The following is a 23,552-nucleotide window of genomic DNA, read 5'->3' on the forward strand; positions in this document are numbered from 1 at the left end:
AGGGGGAGGGGAGGAAAGAACTAAAGGGAAGGTCAGTGATAGGGTGGGAGGCAACTGCCATGATATAAACAGAGACATGTCTATTAGAAACATAGAAAAATAGGAGCAGGAGTAGGCCCTTCGAGCCTGCTCCGCCATTCAATATGATCATGGCTGATCCTCTATCTCAATACCACATTCCCGCTCTCTCCCCATACCCCTTGATGCCTTTTGTGTCTAGAAATCTATCTATCTCCTTCTTAAATATATTCAGTGACTTGGCCTCCACAGCCTTCTGTGGTAGAGAATTCCACAGGTTCACCACACACTGAGTGAAGACATTTCTCCTCATCTCAGTCCTAAATGTCCTACCTCGTATCCCAAGACTGTGACCCCTCGTTCTCGACCCCCCAGCCAGGGGAAACACCCTCCCTGCATCCAGTGTGTCTAGCCCTGTCAGAATTTTATACGTTTCAATGAGATCCTCTCTCATTCTTCTAAATTCTAGTGAATACAGGCCTAGTCGACCCAATCTCTCCTCATACGACAGTCCTGTCATCCCAGGAATCAGTCTGGTGAACCTTCGCTGCACTCCCTCTATGGCAAGTATATCCTTTCTTCGGTAAAGAGACCAAAACTGCACACAGTACTCCATGTGTGGTCTCACCAAGTCCCTTTACAACTGTAGTAAGACATTCTTGCTCCTGTACTCAAATCCTCTTGCGATGAAGGCCAACATACCATTTGCCTTCCTAACTGCTTGCTGCACCTGCATGTTTGCTTTCCGTGACTGGTATACGAGGACACCCAGGTCCCTTTTTACATCAAAATTTCCCAATCTAGCTCCACTTAAATAGTACTCTACCTTTCTGTTTTTCCTACCGAAGTGGATAACTTCACATTTATCCATGTTATACTGCATTTGCCATGTATTTGCCCACTCACTCAACTTGTCTAAATCACCTTGAAGCCTCTTTGCATCCTCCTCACAACTTACAATCCCACCTAGTTTCATGTCATCAGCAAACTTGGAAATATTACATTTGGTTCCCTCATCCAAATCATTGATATATTGTGAATAGCTGGGGCCCAAGCACTGATCCCTGCGGTACCCCACTAGTCACCGCCTGCCACCCTGAAGAAGACCCATTTATTCCTACTCTCTGTTTCCTGTCTGTTAACAATTTTCAATCCATGCCAGTATATTACCCCCAATCCCATGTGCTTTAATTTTACACACTAACCTCTTATGTGGGATTTTATCAAAGACCTTCTGAAAATCCAAATAAACCACATCCACTGGTTCTCCCTTATCTATTCTACCAGTTACATCCTCAAAAATACTCCAGTAGGTTTGTCAAACACGATTTCCCTTTCATAAATCCATGTTGACTTTGTCTAATCCTGTTTATATTTTCTAAGTGTCCTGTTATCACATCCTTTATAATAGATTCTAGCATTTTCCCTACTACTGATGTTAGGCTAACCGGTCTGTAGTTCGTTGTTTTCTCTCTCCCTCTTTTTTTAAATAGTGGGGTTACATTTGCCACCCTCCAATCTGCAGGAACTGTTCCATAATCTATAGAATTTTGGAAGATGACAAGCAATGCATCCACTATTTCCATGGCTACCTCTTTTAGTACTCTGGGATGCAGATTATCAGGCCCTGGGGATTTATCGGCTTTCAGTCCCATTAATTTCTCCAGCACTATTTTTTTACGAATACTAATTTCCTTTAATTCCTCCTTCTCACTTGATTCCCTAGCATTTCTGGGATGTTATTTGTGTCGTCTTCTGTGAAGACAGAACCAAAGTATTTGTTTAATTGCTCAGCCATTTCCTTGTTCCCCATTAGAAATTCTCCTGTTTCTGACTGTAAGGGACCTACATTTGTCTTCACTAATCTTTTTCTTTTTACATACTTGTAGAAACTTTTAAAATCCGCTTTTATGTTCCTTGCAAGTTTACTCTCATACTCTATTCTTCCCCTCTTAATCAATCTCTTGGTCCTTTTTTGCTGAACTCTAAACTGCTCCCAATCCTCAGGCTTGCTACTTTTTCTGGCAATGTTCTATGACTCCTCTTTGGGTCTAATACTATCCTTAATTTCTTTTGTTAGCCATGGTTGGGCCACTTTTCCTTTTGTGTTTTTGCGCCAGAAAGGAATGTATAACTGTTGCAATTCATGCTATGTTATGTAGATATATAGCCAATTCCACTGTAGAAAGAGGGAGTTGCATTTATATGGTGCCTATCATATGTGCAGGACGGGATCTTTGACATCCACCTGAGAGGGGAGATGTGGCCTCGGTTATATAGACACACAGACACTTCCAGTACACACCCGATGTTATAGAGCTGCAGGACCATGGCTTGTGGATGGTGACGGACATCTGATGTCCAAATAAGTGGTCACAGGTGTCCTGGATTAAGGGAACAGGCAATGTCAGCAACAACAACAACTACAACAACAACAATAGGTACAAGAACAACAGCTACAACAACAAGTGCAACAACAATAGTTACAACAACAACAGCAGCTATAACAACAGCAGGTACAACAACAATAGCAACAGCAGCAGGTGCAACAACAATAACAACAGCAGCAGGTACAACAACAACATGGGTATGTTACGTCCCACCGGCAGGACAGACCCACCAGGGGTGGTGGCACAGTGGTATACAGTCAGGAAGGAGTGGCCCTGGGAGTCCTCAACATTGATTTCAGACCCCATGAAGTTTTATGGCATCAAGTCAAACATGGGCAAGGAAACCTCCTTCTGATTGCCACTAACTGCCCTCCCTCAGCTGATGAATCAGCACTCCGCCATGTTGAACACCACGTGGAAGAAGCACTGAGGGTAGCAAGAGCACAGAACATACTCTGGGTGGGGCACTACAATGTCCATCACCATGAGTAGCTCGGTAGAACCACTACTCACCGAGCTGGCCATGTCCTGAAGAACATAACTGCCAGCCTGGCCCTGCTGCAGATGGTAAGAGAACCAACACAAGGGAAAAATCTACTTGACCTCATCCTCACCAATCTAGCTGTCGCAGATGCATCTGTTGATGACAGTATTGGTAGGAGTGACCACCGCAGTCCTTGTGGCGGCAAACGTTTCACACTGAGGACACCCTCCGTCGTGTTGTGTGGCACGACCACCGAGCTAAATGGGATAGATTCAGAACAGGTCTAGAAGCTCAAAACTACCCATCGATGAGGCGCTGTGGTTCATCAACAGCAGCAGAATTGTATACCACCACAATCTGTAACCTCGTGGCCCGGCATATCCCTCACTCTACCATTACCATTAAGCACCGAAGGTGTCATCAACAGTGCTATCAAATGGCACTTACTCACCAATAAACTGCTCACCAATGCTCAGTTTGGGTTCCTCCAGGACCACTCCGCTCCAGACCATATTACAGCCTTGGTCCAAACACGGACATAAGAGCAAATTCCAGCGGCGAGGTGAGAGTGACTGCCCTTGACATCAAGGCAGCATTTGACCAAGTGTGGCATCAAGGAGCCCTAGTAAAATTGAAGTCAGGACGAAAACTCTCCACTTGGTGGAGTCATGCCTAGCACAAAGGAAGATGGTTGTGGTGGTTGGAGTCTGATCATCTCAGCCAAAGGACATCACTGCAGGAGTTCCTCAGGGCAATGTCCTAGGCCTAACCATCTTCAGCTGCTTCATCAATGACCTTCCCTCCATCATAAGGGGATGTTTGCTGATGACTGCACAGTGTTCAGTGCCATTTGCAACTCCTCAGATAATGAAGCAGTCCATGCCCACATGCAACAAGACCTGGACAACATTCAGTCTTGGGCTGATAAGTGGCAAGTAACATTTGCGCCACACAAGTGCCAGATAATGAACATCTCCAACAAGAGAGAGTCTAGCCACCTCCCTTTGACATTCAACGGGATTAGCATTGCCATATCTTCCGCTATCAACATCTTGCGGGTCACCATTGACCAGAAACTTATCTGGACCAGCTACAGGAGCAGGCTACAAGATCAGGTCAGAGGATGGGTATTTTGCAGCGAATGACTCACCTCCTGACTCCCCAAAGCCTTTCCATCAGATACAAGGCGCAAGTTAGGAGTGCGATGGAATGTGTTCCACTTGCCTGGCTGAGTGCAGCTCCAAAAACACTCAAGAAGTTCGACACCATCCAGGACAAAGCAGCCCGCTTGATTGGCACCCCCTCTACCACCTTAAACATTCCCTCCCTCCACCACCGGCGTACCGTGGCTGCAGTGTGTACCATCTACAAGATGCACTGCAGCAACTCGCCAAGGCTTCTTCGACAGCACCTCTCAAAACCGTGATCTCAACTGCCTAGAAGGACAAGGGCAACTGGTGTATGGGAACACCACCACCTGCAAATATCCCCTCCAAATCACACACCATCCTGACTTGGAAATATATCGCCGTTCCTTCATCGTCGCTGGGTCAAAATCCTGGAACTCCCTCCCTAACAGTATTGTGGAAGTACCTTCACCACATGGACTGCAGCAGTTCAAGAAGGTGGCTCACCAGCAAGGCAATTGGAGATGGGCAATAAATGCTGGCCTGGCCAGCGACGCCCACATCCCATGAATGAATTTTAAAAAACACAGCAGGAGTTACAACAACAATGAGATCTTGCATTTATAGAGTGCCTTTAATGTAGTAAAGCATCTCAAGGTGCTACACAGGAGCGTTATCAGACAACGTTTGATACTGAGCTGCATAAAGAGATATTAGGGCAGATGATCAAAAGCTTGGTCGAAGTGGTAGGTTTTAAGGAGCGTCTTAAAGGAGGAAAGAGAGGGGGAGAGTTTGAGGGCCTTGGCAGATGAAGGAATGGCCGCCAGTGGTGGAGTGATTAAAATCGGGGATGCTCAAGAGGCCAGAATTGGAGGAGCGCAGATATCTTGGAGGGTTGTAAAGCTACAACAGCAGCTACAATGAGATAAATAAAGACTTGCATTTATACAGCGCCCATCACGATTTAAGGATGTCCCAAAACGCTTTACAGCCAATGAAGTACTTTTGAAGTGTAGTCACTGTTGTAGACTAGGAAATACAGCAGCCAATTTGTGCACTGTAATGTCCCACAAACAGCAATGTGATAATGACCAGATAATCTGTTTTTAGTGATGTTGGTCCAGGGATAAATATTGACCAGGACACCGGGGAGAACTCCGGGTTTTGTTGAAAAAAGTGCCATGGGATCTTTTATGTCCACCTGAGAGAGCAGACGTGTCCTTGGTTTAACATCACATCTAAAAGACAGCGTGCTGGATTTTGCCATTGGGGTCGGGCTGGGGTGTGTCAGGTGGTTTTCGTGTCAGGACCCCGACTGCGATGTGAAGTGGGAAAAAAGTGCGATTTTGCTCTAATTGGGCACTTGATTTCCAGCGTGTGGGAACCCCCGGCCCAATGAGCCTTTTCATACTGAAAGTCGCCTCCGATGGCGTCATCAGTGCTGCTGGATTTAAGACCTGCAAAGCAGTCTTGCTTCTTCTAGAGACTTTAAACTTTATGCCCATTGTTGTGATCGCTTCATTCAGCAAGTAAGGAGGTGCTCTTCCCTTCCTCAGGGAGGAAAAACCTCCCCAGCAGACTAAAGCTGTGTGGATGCAATTGGCCCAGGAGGTCAACTCCATCTCTATGTGCTGCAGAACCTGGCTGCAGTGCAGGAAGAGGTTTCATGACCTTCTTCGCACAGGAAAAGTGAGTATGACTTTCCCATCACCCTCAATCTGATCCCCATCGCCTCTCCTCACCAGCACTCTGCTTTGCCAACCTCTTCCTCCACATCCCACTTGACACTGACATCCCTGCACCCTTACCCATTCCCTCTCTCTCTATGCTCACATTCACTTAACTATTTGACCATGCAGTCCTCACACTCTCTATCACTGTGATGCAATGACAACAACTTACAACACACAGGGAGGGCCCTTTGTCTCCTTCTAAGCATCTATGCTATGGATTCTCTACACTCACTCCTTCATTCTCACTCAAACTCCACTTGTGTCCCTCATTGCAGGAAAAGAGTGCCCACAATAAGAGGGAAAGAGCGAGGACAGGAGGAAGGCCACCCTCAGTAGTCCAGCTCACCACCTTGGAGGAGGCGGCCCTGGAAATTGCCGGTGGCGAGGAAGATTCGCAAGTGGGGGACGGACAGACGGGCACATCACAGCAAGCTGGTGACAGAATAGTTTGGCATCTCTCTCATTGACATTGCATGAGTGACTGATAATGATTCTGATGCTCTAACAGATTGACTTACGATCATCTGCACAATTCAATGTGCATGCAACCTTTTCCTCACATCTCTAACTTTCCTTTACTCCCCCACAGGACCATAGACAGCCCCCATCCCCACTGTCCAGGAGGAACAGCCTGAGCTTCAAGACTCTTCAGAGGAAGCTGCAACCTCTGAGGGCGCAGTGTCAGCAGAATTCAGTGCACCCAGCACCAGCGCAGACACTCACAACTCGGTGGGACCTTCGTGAGATAGAGTAGTGTTGTCACCTGGTGTATCACAGCTCACAAGTGAGCATCAGCAGATGGTGGAGACAGGGGCAGCAGTGAAGAGTCCTCGTCGGAGGGCGCAGGACTCTCCCAGCTCGGCTCAGCTGCATGTCGACCCTGTGCCTCCGGGTCCATCCAGAAGGAGAGCGGTGCTGGAACTCCAGGAACAGGTGCAGGAGTCTCTGGCAGGTTTTGTCTCCAGGGTCGCTGCGAGTGTGGAGCGAATGGAGGAATCAATCGCGAACATGAGCAGAGCCTTTGTGGAGTCATTGGCGCATGAACACATCACCACGGAAAGGATTGCAACCTCCGTGGAAAGGATGGCTATGCTAGAGGAGAGGATGGCTACACCCATGGAGGAGCTAAGTCGCCAGAGTGTTGAAAACATGGTCATTGTTCAGAATAGACTGGCATCTCTTGAGAAGCGATAGTCAACTATTGAGCATAGAAACCAGGCCTTCATGGAAGTCCTCTGGAGTCGGACTTTCAGTGCAGAAACAGGTACTCATGGACCCCTGAGGTGCAGAAAGGGGCTGTCAAGCCAGTTACTAGCTCTGAAGTGGAGCTGACCCATGAGAGGGATGTTGGTGGCAGACAACAAGGAAGTGGGGACTCCTCTCCAAGCGCTCACACGACCATGCCACTGCAAAGCCCTCGGTCAGAGCCCCACTAGAGTCCTCACCCAACTGAGATGGGCGTCTCATCCCTTGCACAGCTGCAGGAGCAGCAGACTGTTGCCGAGCCCTCACAGGTTCACAACCCCAGAGAACAGCCACCAAAGGTGTCGAGACAGGAGCAGCAAGAAAGTGAGCAAGGGGCCTCCACATCTGCTGAAGCCACTGGGGAAACACCACATAGGAGCACGTGTAAGAGGAAGATAATGCACAAGTAGTCACTTGGGTGTTATGTTGTGTTTATTTTTGAAATGCCATCAGTTGCTTGTTGTGATAAAAAATTCTGATGGCAAACTGTTGAATGTGTGGCCTGTGTCATTTTGCAAATGGGACTTCCACATTGAGGGCGACTTGCAATTGTCAGTATGGTGGTCAGAGTGATAGGAATCCGCAGATTCTTGTCCATTGTTGATGCTCTGGTAAGAAGGTGCGAGGCAAAAGTGTTTGATTGTGCAGGCTAAGCAAATTGGCCAAGATGAGTGCGTCCCTTGCATCCCGGGCAGCAATGTGGTCGCGCGCTGGCGCCTTCTGGCCTGTGCAGCTTCAGGTGGGTGAGCAGTAGCTTGGCGCTCCTGTTGCTGCTGCTGTTGGTGCTGCTGTTGTTCATGGTTCTGCTGCTGCCATGGCTGGTCTTCGTCTGATGTCCAGGAGGAAAGTAAATAAATTATTCCCATGCTTCTGGTATCTGCCTCAGTTGAGGAAGCGCTCAGTCAAGGTGGCGAGAGGGGTTTCCCAGGAGGTCACACTGGAGATGGGTGTCAGGCTCCAAACTTCCACAACAATGAGTATGCCTGCTAAAAGTTCCCCCAGACCTGAGACAGCAAAGTTTTGCCACCTGCAAATGATCATTGGTGAAAACTCCTTTTTAATGGTGGAGCTGCAGCTGTTAGTAAGCAATCCACTTGTGAGGCCGCCAGGATTAACTGGCGTGTTCCAGAGGAGACGTGCAGCACGGGGGAAAAAGTGTTAAAATCAGAAAGGCCTCTCAAAATGGGATTATAGAGGCACTTAACTGTTTGTTAAGGGCCTTAAGGGTCTATCCCGCCTCTTGGAGGTGGGATGGAAACGGGGTCTGAAACCCCGATTCTGGGAAAATTGCTTGGAGGCGGGATCGGAGCCGCCCGCCATTTTTTGCGATTTTAACACCTCACACGCCTCCAATCCCGCCTCCTCGGGCCTGGCAAAATCGAGCCCATCATCTGTGACAGTGGAGCACTCCCTCAGTACTGCACTGGAATGTCAGCCTAGATGTTGTGCTCAAATCACTGGAGTGGGACTTAAACCCACAACCTTCTGTCTAGAGTGCTGGCAACTGAGCCATGGCTGATACAGCAGCTACATCAATGGAGCTGCAGGTTAGACTTTTGTATGGAATGAAGGAGTGATCCATTGTTGAAGTTTGTTACTGCTGTCCGCTAACGGTGAAGTTCTGAGTGATACAGTTTCCTTATTTCATACTCCTATAAAAGCAATTACCGACAGATCACACTTCATGGTTCCACAACCTTTTCGCTTTATATAGTCAAGAGTTTGGCTCGTGGACATTTAGCAACAGAAAAAAACAAGGCTTTGCAAAGATTTTATTGCCCAGGTGTTTATAAGGATATTGAGCCTCACTGCGACACCTGTCCCGACTTTCAGCTAGTAGCCCCTTGTCCCAGCTTGAAAGCTTCCTTCGTGGCCATGCCACTGATTGAGGCGCCTTTTGAACGAGTGGCTCTGGATTTGGTGGGTCCTTTAGAGAAATCAGCTGGAGGTTACTAATACATCTCTATAATATTGGATTACGCAAGCAGATATCCCGAGGCCAGTCCGTTGCATAATACTGCTTCTAAGTAGCTTTAGTGGGTGTATTTTCTGGAGTTGGGCAGTCAAAAGAAATCCTTACAGATCACGGCAGCCATTTACATTGAACGTACGAGGGATTTGTAAAAATTACTTAAGGTGGAAAGATTGTGGACTTCTACAGACAGACAGTTTGGTGGAGCAATTCTACTAAATAAATGAGTAGAACGTTTGTACAACAACAATAACTCGTATTTATATATCATCTTTAACATAGTTAAACATCCCAAGGTGCTTCACAGGAACGATTATCAAACAAAATTTGACATCGAGCCACATAAGGAGATATTAGGGCAGATGATCAAAAGCTTGGTCAAAGAGGTAGTTCTTAAGGAGCATCCTAAAGGAGGAGAGAGAGGCGGAGAGGTTTAGGGAGGGAATTCCAGAGATTAGGGCTTCGGCAGCTGAAGGCACGGCCGCCAATGGTGGAGCGAAGCGAGTGGAGGTTTGATGAGGCCAGAATTAGAGGAGCGCAGATATCTTGGAGGGTTGTGGAGCTGGAGGAGGTTGCAGAGATAGGGAGGGGCAAGACTGTGGAGTGATTTGTAAAGAAAGATGAGAATTTTAAAAATATTGCTTAACCGGGAGCCAATGTAGGTCAGCGAGCACAGGGGTGATGGATGAACGGGACTTGGTGCAAGTTAGGACACGGGCAGCCGAGTTTTGGATAATGTCAAGTTTATGGAGGGAAGAACGTGGGAGGCCGGCCAGGAGTGCATTGGAATAGTCAAGTCTAGAGGTAACAAAGGCATGGATGAGGGTTTCAGCAGCTGATGAACTGAGGCAGGGGCGGAGAGGGGCGATGTTACGGAGGTTGAAATAGGCGGCCTTAGTGATGGCACGGATATGTGGTCGGAAGCTCATCTCAGGGTCAAATATGACACCAAGGTTACAAACAGACTGGTTCAGCCTCAGACAGATGCCATGGAGAGGGATGGAGTCGGTGGCTAGGGAACGGAGTTTGTGGTGGGGACTGAAGACAATAACTTCCATCTTCCCACTATTTAGTTGGGGGAAATTTCTGTTCATCCAGCACTGGATGCCGGACAAGCAGTCTGACAATTTAAAGACAGCGTAGGGGTCGAGAGAAGCGGTGGTGAGATAAAGCTGGGTCTCGTCAACTTCATTGTGGAAACTGACATTTGTTTTTGGATGATGTCGCTGAGGGTCATAGAAACATAGAAACATAGAAGATAGGAGCAGGAGTAGGCCATTCGGCCCCTCGAGCCTGCGCCGCCATTCAATGAGATCATGGCTGATCATCCAAATTCAGTACCCTGTCCCTGCCTTCTCCCCATATCCCTTGATCCCTTTAGCCTTAAGAAATATATCCAACTCCTTCTTGAATATATTCAATGAACTGGCCTCCGCCGCCCTCTGTGGCAGAGAATTCCACAGGTTCACCACTCTCTGGGTGAAGAAATCCCTCCTCATCTCAGTCCTAAATGGCTTACCCCTTATCCTTAGACTATGACCCCTGGTTCTGGAATCCCCGGCCATCGGGAACATCCTTCCTGCATCTAGTCTGTCCAGGCCTGACAGAATTTTATAGGTTTCGATGAGATCCCCTCTCAATCTTCTAAACACCAGTGAGTATAAGCCCAATTGACACAATCTCTCCTCATACTTCATTCCTGCCATCCCAGGTATCAGCCTGGTGAATCTTCACTGAACTCCTTCCATGGCAAGAACATCCTTCCTCAGATAAGGCAACCAAAACTGCACACAATACTCAAGGTGCGGTCTCACCAAGGCCCTGTACAACTACAACAAGACATCTTTGTTCCTGTACTCAAACCCTCTTGCTACGAAGGCCAACATACCATTTGCCTTCTTAACCGCCTGCTGCACCAGCATGCTTACCTTCAGCGACTGGTGCACAAGAACACCCAGGTCTCTTTGCACTTCCCCTTCTCCCAATCTATTGCCATTCAAATAATAGCCTGCCTTCCTGTTTTTGCCACCAAAGTGGATAACCTCACATTTATCCACATTATAGTGTATTTGCCATGTTTCTGCCCAATCACCCAACCTGTCCAAATCGTACTGGAGTTTCATGACATCCTCCTCACAGCATACCCTCCCATCCAGCTTTGTGTCGTCTGCAAATTTGGAGATATTACATCCAATTCCCTCGTCCAGATCATTAATATATATTGTGAACAGCTGGGGTCCTAGGACCAATTCTTGCGGTACCCCACTAGTCACTGCCTGCCACTCGGAAAATGACCCGTTTATTCCAACTCTTTGCTTTCTATCTGTCAACCAGTTCTCTATCCAAGTCAATACCTTGCCCCCAATCCCATGTGCCTCAATTTTGCACGCTAATCTCTTATGCGGGACCTTATCGAAAGCCTTCTGAAAGTCCAAATACACCACATCCACTGGTTCTCCCTTATCTATTTTACCAGTTACATCCTCAAAAAATTCCAGTAGATTAGTCAAGCACGATTTACTTTTTGTAAATCCATGTTGACTTTGTCCGATCCTGTCACTGCTTTCCAAGTGCTCTGCTATTACATCTTTTATAATGGACTCTAGCATTTTCCCCACTACCGATGTCAGGCTTACCGGTCTATAATTCCCTGCTTTTTCTCTACCACCTTCTTTGAATAGTGGGGTAACATTAGCTACCCTCCAATCCATGGGTACTGTTCCAGAGTCTATCGAGTTCTGGAAGATGACCAGCAATGCATCTACTATCTCCAGGGCCACTTCCTTAAGTACCCTGGGATGTAGATTATCAGGCCCTGGGGATTTATCGGCCTTCAATCCCGTCAACTTCCCCAACACCATTTCCCTACAAATACTGATTTCTTTCAGTTCCTCCCTCTCATTAGTCCCTATGTTCCCCGACATCTCTGGGAGGTTATTTGTATCCTCCTTTGTGAAGACAGAACCAAAATATGTATTTAATTGGTCAGCCATTTCTTTGTTCCCCATTATAAATTCCCCTGATTCTGACTGTAAGGGACTTATGCTTGACTTCACCAATCTTTTTCTCTTCACATATCTATAAAAGCTTTTACAGTCAGTTTTTATGTTCCCTGCAAGCTTACTTTCATAATCTATTTTCCCCCTCTTAATTAATCCCTTTGTCCTCCTTTGCTGAATCCTAAACTGCTCCCAATCCAATTTATACGTCCTCTCTTTGGATCTTATGTTATCCCTAATTTCCCTTGTTAGCCACGGTTGAGTCACCTTTTTTGATTTATTTTTATGCCAAACTGGGATAAACAAATTCTGTAGTTCATCCATGCGATCTTTGAATGTTTGCCATTGCCTATCCACCGTCAACCCTTTGAGTGACATTACCCAATCAATCCTACCCAACTCGCATCTCATACCATCATAGTTCCCTTTATTTAAATTCAGGACCTTAGTCTCTGAGTCAACTACTTTTCTCTCCATCTTAATGAAAAATTCTATCATATTATGATCGCTCCGACCCAAGGGGCCTCGCACAACAAGATTACTAATTAATCCTTTCTCTGCATAATACCCAGTCTAAGATGGCCTGATCCCTAGTTGGCAGCATGTAGATGAGAAATAGGAGGGTCCAAGGATAAATCCTTGGGGGACTCCAGAGGTAACGGTGCGGGAGCAGGAAGAGAAGCCATTGCAGGTGTTTCGCTGACTACGAAATGATGGACAAGAATGGAGCCGGGCGAGTGAATCCCACCCAGTTGGATGACGGTGGAGTGGCGTTGGAGGAGGATGGTGGGGTCAACCGGGAGGATGGTAAAGATTGGGATTGTCCACTCCCCTCTGTAATGCCTGCAATTCGGGAGGTTCCTCAGTCACCAACGGGGTTTTTCTCATTCTCCCTCCTGTACGGGACACAGCTCGTGGTACCTCGGACATGGTCAGAGAAAGCTGGGAAGAGCAGGCTTCCAAGAGGATAAACATTGTGGATCATGTTTTGAGAATGAAAGAAAGAAAGACTTGCATTTATACAGCACCTTTCACGACCTCAGGATGTCCCACAGCGCATTACAGCCAATGAAGCACTTTTGAAGTTTAGTCACTGTTGTAATGTAGGAAACGCGGCAGCCAATTTGCGCACAGCAAGCTCCCACAAACAGCAATGTGATAATGACGAGATTATCTGTTTCAGTAATGTTGATTGAGGGATAAATATTGGCCAGTAAATAGTAAATGAAAGAATGGCTCACATGTGGAAAGAAATTATGACCCCAACTGCAAGAGAGCCAATAGCTGCATTGTAACCAGGGCGCCCAGCTCTGACACTTTAAGGTGGGTAATCGAGTGTTGATTCAAGTGCCTTGGACAGGAAGCAAATTGTTTGCTTATTCGAGGACTCCTGAGACCACTTATCTGGAGCCCAGGTGGCCGCCATCATCCACTTACCACAGTCCTAGTGCCCAATAATATCGGGAGGGTTGCACACTTCATCACAGTAGGCAGACAGACACTTCTTTCCAGGTGGCTTGACATTTGAAGGAACGCATGAGGGAATGTGAGAAAAGGGTTTTGAAAAGTTCCATTTGACAAACTCACTCTTAATCATGCAACCACATATTTCGATGGGAGGTAATGCCAGATCAGGACTGTCTGTGCATCCAAACGTTACTGTTTCTTTTCAATATGTTCCCCTCAACTAGAATTATTTTCCACACTAGGTAATGAAAGGATTCTGGAAAAATCCGGCCGCGGTAAAGAAATTGGACCCTTCTAAGGTGCGAGTGCTCAACCCCTTTTATATGTATCAAGCTGCGACAAAATTACTGGAACAACCAAACATGTTTAAGCTGGTAAAGGTATGTTTCTGTTTTGATCTATAAAGATTGTTGTTAAGTCTGTTGGGAAGGTACTGCCAGAGAAACCCTAGTCTCCCACAAAAGGGAAAGGTTATTAACAGCACAGGAAAGGTTGGTGTAGATTTTTCTCCACCTTTCAACAACAACTTGCAATTCTATAACATCTTTAACGGAATAAGGTGCTTCACAGGAGCGTATTCAGACAAAACAATAAAGATTTCAGGAGAAACTGCTTTACCCAGGGAATGTGGAACTTGCAACCACATGGAATAGGTGAGCTGAATGACATAGATGCTGACGTAATAAAACTCACTACCCACTTGGTTTGAGTATAAAGCAAGGCTTTAATCAACTTGTTTCAGAACATGGAGGTCTAGTTGTATTTCACTAGTTCCTGTCTTACAAAATGTCCCTGGAAAGCTGGTCCCACGAAAGCTGGTCCCACGCCCAAGTATTTATACTCCTTGGACGGCGCCACCAGCTGGCCGTCCAGTGTTATTTCATGAGTAGTTTCTTTATGAGGATGAGATTTATGACAGATGCCTTTATGGGGAAGCTAGATAAATACATGAGGGAGAAAGGAGTAGAAGTATATACAGATAGATTTAGATGAAGTAGGTTGGGAGGAGACTTATGTGGAGCATAAACTCCAGCATAACCATGTGGGCCAAGTGACCTGTTTCTGTGCTGTAAATTCTATGTAATTCTATTCTATGTAAAACTTGACACTGAGGTAGCAGAACAGGTAACCTAAAGCTTGATCAAAGAAGTAGGTATTAAGGAGCGGCTTAAAGGGGGAGAGAGAGGCAGAGAGGTTTAGGAAAGGAATTCCAGAGTTCAGAGCCTAGATGGCTGAAAGCACAGCTGCCAATTTGTGAACAGCAATGTCCCACAAACAGCAAATGTGATAATGACCAGATAATCTGTTGGTCGAGGGACAAATATTGACCAGAACACTGGGAGAACTCCCCTGGTCTTGTTGAAAATAGTGCCGTGGGATCTTTTACATCCAGCTGAGAGACAGGGCGTCAGTTTAACATCAGGAGGAACACTTGCATCTCCTTCCCCATGAACAGTGCGAGGCAGGGCGAGAGAGCTTATATTGCCCCTCCTCATTCTTCCTACGAAAATGTATCACGTCACTGCGTTAAATTTCATTTGCCATGTGTCGCCCATTTGAGTTCAATTCCTCGACTCATGTGAGCATGCCACAAACTGAGCCACCTTCTTGAACCGCTGCAGTCCGTGTGGTGAAGGTGCTCCCACAGTTTTGTTAGGGAGGGAGTTCCAGGATTTTGACACGACGACGATGAAGGAATGGTGATATATGTCCAAGCCGGGATGGTGCGTGACGGGGGGAAACTTGGAGGTGACGGTGTTTCCATGCACCTGCTGCCCTTGCCCTTCTGAGGCTTGGTGGGAGAGTTTGGAGAGGTGACCCAAAGCTTGGACGAAAATGAGCTGTCAGAAGGTTTTTAAGTGAAGGTTATGTGGGGAATGCCAGGAGAGGGGCCAAGGCAGCTGAAGGCCCTGCTCACAAAGGTGGGATGAAGGGAAGAGGAGGGTGCACAAACCTGTAGAGTGAGAGGACCAAAGGGCGCAGGACTCTGTTGGCTTAGTTGATTGATGCTCTGGCGCTGGTTGGGCACGCTGAGCTTCAGGTCTACTAGGGTACCTAGGTCTCTTTCAACTTTATCCTTAGCTATTTCGCCACCATTCATGGAGTACGTGTGTTGCCCATTTTAGTCCTTCCTGTGTGCAGCTCTTTACACATGTGCATATTAAATTTAATTTCATCTCAAAGAAGCTCCCATTATCTCCTCCATTACTAAAGTTGCCTCCAGAATGCCTGGATTCCTCTTTCATATTAAATAATTATTGTCCATTAATGACTCTTAGCTTGCTACAAATAGGATATGGTAACCTCGCAGTTATAGGACCGGACTAGCAATCCAGTTAAGTTGCTGTTGTGTTGCGGTCATGCATTCAAATCTCGCCATGACAAATAGTAAAATTGAGTTAAATAAATCTGGTAATTTATGGCTGGCCCCAGAATAAATGACCATGAAAGCTGATGGATTGTCATAAAAACCTACTGCTTCACTAATGTCCTTCAGAGAAGGGAACCCACCACTCCTACCTCGTGTGGCTTACACATGACTCCAGTCACACACTATGTGGTTGACTCTTAATGCCCTCATGGCAACTAGGGATGGGCAATAAATACTGCCTTGCCAGTGTTGCCCACATCCTAGCACAAATAAAATGAAACAGAAATGTGCCCAAGACTTCAGTGCTACTCCCATACATTGGGAGGCAACTTCTCTCCATTGCAATGGCCTTGTCTCTCTTTGTTTTATCTATACTATTATGAGGATTGCTCATCTGAACTTTCCTCCTATGCTCCAAATTTGCCCTCCTACATTTGTCTTCTTCCTCCCTACATCCATATTGTCTTGAAGCCAAAACTCAATCTCATTGTTTGCTGCTTGTCCTTCCCCAGGACCTCAAAACTAGGAAACCTTGCTTAATCCCGTTTTTCCTCATTCAACTCAGAAACTCGCAAACCCAGTCACCTATTCATCGCTTAATGCTTGACCTTTTGAAACCTGTTCTTTCCCAGCGCTCTGCATTTACAGGCCTTTGTTCTATACTAGAGTTTCTTCATTTCAAAAGTCTCGCTTTTCATCCCTTCGTGTCCCCCACACTCCTCATATCATGCCTCTCGTACTCACTTTGAAACATAGAAACATAGAAGATAGGAGCAGGAGTAGGCCATTCGGCCCTTCGAGCCTGCTTCGCCATTCAATGAGATCATGGCTGATCATCCAAATTCAGTACCCTGTCCCTGCCTTCTCCCCATATCCCTTGATCCCTTTAGCCTCAAGAAATATATCCAACTCTTTCTTGAATATATTTAATGAACTGGCCTCCACCGCCCTCTGTGGCAGAGAATTCCACAGGTTCACCACTCTCTGGGTGAAGAAGTTCCTCCTCATTTCAGTCCTAAATGGCTTACCCCTTATCCTTAGACTATGACCCCTGGTTCTGGACTCCCCGGCCATCCGAAACATCCTTCCTGCATCTAGTCTGTCCAGACTTGACAGAATTTTATAGGTTTCGATGAGATCCCCTCTCAATCTTCTAAACTCCAGTGAGTATAAGCCCAATCGACACAATCTCTCCTCATACGTCATTCCTGCCATCCCAGGTATCAGCCTGGTGAATCTTCGCTGCACTCCTTCCATGGCAAGAACGTCCTTCCTCAGGTAAGGTGACCAAAACTGCACACAATACTCAAGGTGCGGTCTCACCAAGGCCCTGTACAACTGTAGCAAGACATCCTTGTTCCTGTACTCGAACCCTCTTGCTACGAAGGCCAGCATACCATTTGCCTTCTTAACCTTAACTTAAACCTTCCCTCATTCTCTTTTGGTCTCCTCTGTTCCCCCTCTCTCTCTCCCTCATACACTCTTTCCCATATCATATTCTCACTCTGTTATGCCTTTAGCTTTGTTGCATATTTCAATATAAATTTCTTTCTGCATCCACAGAGGCGATCTCATCCAACCACTGGGTTTTTAGCTGTCACGGTGGCCCTGAACTATTGTGATGAAGTTCATGTTGCTGGATTTGGTTATCCATTAAATCAAAAAGACGGATTGATTCATTATTTCGATCGGCTAAATATGAAATTGATGTCAGTTGTAAGTATCAGATGGAAACAATTCCTGTGGATGGTTTTATATTCTGCCTTAAGGTTTCTGTTCTGAATTCTGGTCTGCTGTAGTTACCTTCTCCTGTTTAGTGGCACCATAAGTCATCTGAACATCTTAGTTTTATGGGAGTTGACTCAAACTGCTCAGGGTCTACTTGTACGGTAACAAGACCTTGGGGGCAGTAACAGTAGAACCCCTGGATATCCAGGTCTTCAGGATCTCCTGGATTAACACTAGGTGAGGTGAACTTTGCTTTGACTTGTAAGCTGCTTTATTCCACAGTACGGTGAAATAAACTTAATTCAATCAGTACAACTTATATTCATGAAATGATCCAAAATAAAAAATATGCAATTCTACCTCCACTTCACTGGATCATTTTGCTCAATTTAAATAATCCCTCTGCATCCTGTCCTACAGCTCAGGGCAGCACCTCTCTCCCTGTCTTTGGCAGACTTTTGCTATCAGCCTGCCTTGGTGTCTATGTTCCATTCTTAAAAAGGTTCTCACTCTGTGCCCATCTCACAGACTGACAGAGATCAAAACGTTTTCCAAAATGATGGCGAGAGCTGTCTTTCCAAGTACCCTGACAAACTAATGAATTGTTTATTGCTTGGTGTCTGGGAGTAGCAACTGCCGATTATCATATTAACCACCTTTCATCTAATTGCCTCCTTTTTTACACTCGTCAAAATATAACATTCACCTGGAATTTGTATTGGGTTACTTCTGGTCTCCCAACGTAACTTCAACGGTAGATTGACAGAAACCCTGGAGAAACAGCATAAGCAGACATTTACGGCATTTCTCTGCTGCCGATCTTCCGTTGAGTTTTGGGCGGGGAATCGAGGAATTCCCCCCATTGCTTTTAATAATCCACCTCCTTCCTGTGGAAAAATGGTCAAAAAATCCAAAAATGTGGATGCTTCTTTTGTCCAAAACATTTTTCTAACCTGGCCTCATCTAAACATCTGTTTATAAAATGCTCCGGGCTTTAGTTTCTGTCAGAAAGGGTGAGAAACATCAGGCCATGATTGAAGAGGGTCCTCAGTAATGTCAGTTCATCCACTCTCAATCCAGCTCCCAGTGATCAGCAGCACAGTGCAGTGTTGCTGTCAGATTTAACAGCCTTGCTCAAGGGCATACCAGCCTAGACCTAGCTCGATATGAGCCTTGTCCCAGTGGGTAGCACGCTCACCTCTGAGTCAGAAGGCTGTGGGTTTGAGTCCCACTCCAGAGACTTGAGCACATAATCCAGCTGATACTTCAGTGCAGTACTGAGGGAGTGCTACACTGTCGGAGGTGCCGTCTTTTGGATGAGACGTTAAACCGAGGTCCCGTCTGCCCTCTCAGGTGGATGCACTATTTTGAAGAAGAGCAGGGGTGTTCTCCTCACTGTCCTGACCAATACTTACTCCTCAAGCAACATGATTAAAAAACAGATGATCTGGTGGGAAATAACAACAGAAAACGCTGGAAAAACTCAGTAGGCCAGGCAGCATCCGTGGAGGGAGAAACAGAGCCAACGCTTCAGGTCGAAGACCCTTTGCCAGATCTGGTGGGAGCTTGCGCGCAAATTTGGGTGCCACGTTTTCTACATTACAACAGTTACTACACTTCAAAAGTACTTAATTGGCTCTAAAGCACTTTGGGACGCTCTGAGGCTGTAAAGGGGCTTGTCCATTCCTTTTCATTAGCTCAACTAAGAGGACACCCACCCACCCAGACAGGTCTTGCAGGCTAGAGATGGGCACAGATTCTCCTCCTGCACACTAGCGATTCTCCTTGTTGCTCAAATGTTAGTTTTCTGGTAGGAATAATGTTCATAATAATGCAGAACCTAAGTAAAACAATGTCCCAGACTGTTAATCTACTTTGCCTCCATCTTTTTAACGACTGTCTTCAGAATCGATGTCAGCCATTTTAGTCGATCAATCACTGTAGTGAAAGAGGTGGGTCCGTCCACAGAGAGATCCCGTGGAGCCTAAGATTGGCTTTAGGATGGAGGTAGATGTTGGCGATGGAGCTGAAACTGGCACCTTTTATCGCTTGTGGGTTCGGGTGACTCCCATGGGTGCTCATACCTGAGACAGCTGCATGCACTGTGCTATCACTGGCACAGAGAATCTTGCCTAGCTCTATGGAAAAATGAATAAATAATATGGGTTGTGTCCAACTAAATGTCCTTCTAGTGTAGGAGTAATCTTGCATTCATTTCAAAAACATACCCATCTATTTGTATCTTTTTTTCTCCGTTTTGTTATCGATTTATAACAAGCTTACTTCAAGGAAACAGCTTTATTTTTTAATCATTCTCGGGCAAGGCCAGCATTTATTGCCCGTCCCTAATTGCCCCTTGAGAAGGTGGTGGGCCTTCTTCTTGAACCGCTGTAGTCCGTGTGGTGGAGGGGCTGCTATGCGTGAGTAGTCAATGGCCCAGAAATTCAGGTCAGGGGCTTCCCGCGGGTGCAAGCCCCCGACCTGCACTTACCTTGCGTGCCGGCCATTGAGCTGTGGGCCTGCGTGCAATTCCGATCCTGGTCCTGCTCCAGCTGCTGGCGCGCAGTGCTTGCGTATCCCAGGGGCGCAGTTAGTCCTATGCGTCCCCTGGGATCACGTGGGCCATGGAGAGCCAATCGGAGCAGGGAATGCTCCATTCATAAGTCTGACAGGAAGTGCTTTCAAACTTAGAAATACTACAAGCCCCTTCTTCTTACAAAACATCACTAAATCTTCAAATAAATTTTTTAAAAAATCACATTTTTTAAATAAACTATAAATTGCATGAAATAACTATTTTAAACAATAATTTAAATTTTTGAAAAAATAATTTTATTTTCTAACGGGGCTAAAAATAAACTTACCTTGCTTTAAAGTATTTAAAAATAATAAACCTGTGGAAAAAATGTTTTAATTTTAATTAATTCACCACTTACCTTGTAAAAAGCAGGCCTTGCGACTTCTAGAGACTTACCCTCCCGGGAAAATCTGCAAAAAAAACGTAAGTTCGACGCGCACGCGCTGCCTCTCCGGCGCACGCGTTCGACTTCTGAACCCCTTCTTTCAGGGGAACGGAAGTGCCGGTTTCCCGCGCATGCGCAGTGCATGCAGGAAACCGGCACTTCCATTGGGCTTACGGGTGAGTACCCCATGCGTACTCACCCGTGGAGACCTGAATTTCTGGGCCAATATTATGAATAGACGAAGTGCAAGTTAGATATTGAAATCTAGGATGTATCTGTTATGTCTGACGTTGGTGATAGGTACTCGATTGCCTTGGCCTGAGCACATGGAGTTTGATAGTGCTGTTATCGTTGTATTGTGTCTGACATTGAATATAGGTATTCGATTGCTTTTGCCTGGAAGAGTGTGTTTGGATCAGCCATTAAAAGCAACATGAACTGAGCTCTGCATACAGCCTCTGGATTATCTTTGCAAATGCAACATTTGGCGACGAGGATGGCTGAAATCTCTCTTCCACCACCTCCTCCCTTCCTTGCACTACCCGGTGAGCCCCCGATCCCATGGGTTCGCTGGTTACAGTCCTTTGAAACCTACCTCATTGCTCTTGGACTAGAAAATGTGAGTACAGCACGGAAAAAGGCACTGTTATCCCATTGCTTGGGAGTGGAGGGCCAGCGTGTTCTTGGGACATTATGCGCAGCAGACTCAATTCAAACGTATGATGTGGCTGTGGCTCTGTTAAGCACACACTTCTCTGCCCCACAAAGTACCCTGCTGCGGCGATTCATTTTTAGACAGCGTCACCTACTCCCCGGCGAGTCGGTGCATCAATACATGGCTAATTTGAGGGGGTTAGCTAGCTCGTGCAAGTTCGGTGCACTACAAGATGAGATGGTGCGTGATCAACTAATAGAGCAGACAAACAACGTGAGAGTGCGTGAAAGACTGTTACTCGAGTCCGACGATCTGTCGTTGTCACAGGCAGTCAACATTGCCTTTCAAGTGGAGTCTGCAGCCGAATGTGCAGTGAAACTAGCACATACACCCAGTGACATCGCCCTCGGCCCCGACAGCTCTGGCACGGTAATGCTCGCGCGACGGCAGCAACACGCGCTACCGCGGCAACAGTGTGGAAACTGCGGATCTCGTTCACATGCTACCAGAGTGCAGAATTGCCCCGCGCGCGGCCAAGCCTGTCACAATTGTGGAAAACAAAATCACTTTGCCAATGTCTGCCGCTCTGCCCCTGTTGCTACAAATGAACACTCTCAGTCCTCAAGCAGTTGGCCTATAATTCAGAACATGAGCTCTGGGCCAGTAGTGGCTTTCAAGTCATGCACAATTAACCTGAATGATGTGTGCATCCCTCTGTTGTTGGATACCGGTGCCAGCGTCTCACTGCTGAATGTGGACACATTCAAACGCTTTTTCAGCTCCCTGCCACTCTCTGCGCCCTCCACTGCCCTTTGCGGGTATGGTAATTCGAAAATTGGACTAGTGGGCTCAGTCAACCTCACTGTATGCTATGGAACAAAAGTTTTGCCAGATTTTTGTTTTCATGTGGCACGTCAAGGAACTAACCTGATGGGACTGGAACTTTTCACTGACCTGGGTTTTTCTCTCTTGGACACCGGCGGGTCTGCGATTCTGCACGTCGCCTCATCGTGGCGCCAAACATGGCCAGCACTCTTCGAGGGTCTGGGCTGGCTGACTGCCTTCACCCACCAGCCCATGGTTGACTCCACCGTTACCCCTGTCATTCAGCCACTGTGCCGCATCCCGCTTGCTCTCCGTGACGGGGTCACAGCTGAACTAAAGCAGCTACTGGAAGCTGGCATCATCGAACCAGTTGATGCCTCCCCATGGGTCTCCAACCTGGTGGTCGCAACGAAAAAGTCAGGTGGTCTACGCGTCTGTGTCAATCTTCGAGCAGTGAATAAGGCCGTAATCCCTGACAAATATCCACTGCCCACGTCAAAGGAACTCACAGCGCAGTTCTATGGTTCCATCCTGTTCTCGAAACTGGACCTTCGACAGGGCTATCTACAGGTTCCCCTCCACCCCAGCAGCAGGGACCTCACTGCTTTTGTGACACATGCTGGCGTCTTTCGGTACACCAGGATGCCATTTTGACTTAGCTCTGCACCCAGCTGCTTCCAAAAGGTGATGTCCTCTGTGCTCGCGGGCATTCCTGGGGTGGCCATCTACCTGGATGACATCGTCGTGCATGGGCCCTCGACCTCCACTCACGATGAACGCCTTCACAGGGTTTTCACGGCTCTAGCAAAACACAAGCTCACACTGAATGGCAAAAAGTGTGTCTTTGATGTTTCAGGGATCGAATTTGTGGGGTTTCGGTTGTTGGCTGACGGTATATTCCCACTCCAGTCAAACGTGGATGCCATTCACAGCATCCCAGAACCCAGCTCTGCAGCACAGGTTGCCTCCTTCCTTGGCATGACTGGGTACTACCTGAAGTTTTTGCTCCAGTACTCAGCCACCACAGCCCCACTGCGCCAGCTCCTGCGAAAGGATGAGCCCTGGGTGTGGTCACAAGCCTGTACGGAAGCTGTTCGCCTCCTCAAATCGCAGCTCACGTCGCCTCCAGTGTTGGCTCACTTTGACGTCGCCAGCCCCACCCTCGTCACCTGCGACGCGTCTGCTGCAGCTGTGGGGGCGGTGTTATCGCAGATACAGAATGGAGTGGAGAAACCAATCGCCTTTGCCTCCCGAGCCCTTAGCTCCACTGAACAGAAGTACTCAGTAGGCGAGCGTGAGGCGCTGGTGTGCGTCTGGACATGTGAGCGGTGGCACCTGTACACGTATGGCCGTGCCTTCACCCTGCGAACCGATCACCAGGCTCTCACTGCCCTGCTGTCGACATCCGGCACGGGCCACAGACCACTGCGTCTACACCGCTGGTCTGACCGCCTCCGCCAATACAATTTCAGTCTCCAGTTCACACCAGGACGTGACAATGTTGTTGCAGATCTGCTCTCCCGCACTGTCTCTGCCCCAGCCCCACTCGTTGGGTCTGAACATGTGGAACAGGAT

General features: G+C 47.0%; 1 protein-coding gene across 3 annotated transcripts in view; it reads left to right on the top strand.

The window, feature by feature from the left end:
- Positions 1 to 23,552, top strand: part of LOC147100439 (CMP-N-acetylneuraminate-beta-galactosamide-alpha-2,3-sialyltransferase 4-like) — a 106,272-nt gene that overhangs the window by 76,936 nt on the left and 5,784 nt on the right. For all 3 annotated transcript variants that reach the window (XM_085968165.1, XM_085968166.1, XM_085968164.1), the window contains 2 exons: positions 13,678 to 13,815; positions 17,370 to 17,522. In XM_085968165.1, the coding sequence (XP_085824291.1) occupies positions 13,678 to 13,815; positions 17,370 to 17,522 (291 nt within the window). The remainder of the gene's footprint in view (positions 1 to 13,677; positions 13,816 to 17,369; positions 17,523 to 23,552) is intronic.

This window comes from Somniosus microcephalus, chromosome 26 (genome assembly GCF_052327205.1).
Source record: "Somniosus microcephalus isolate GS21.2 chromosome 26, FLI_Smic_1.0, whole genome shotgun sequence".
Taxonomy (NCBI): Eukaryota; Metazoa; Chordata; class Chondrichthyes; order Squaliformes; family Somniosidae; genus Somniosus; species Somniosus microcephalus.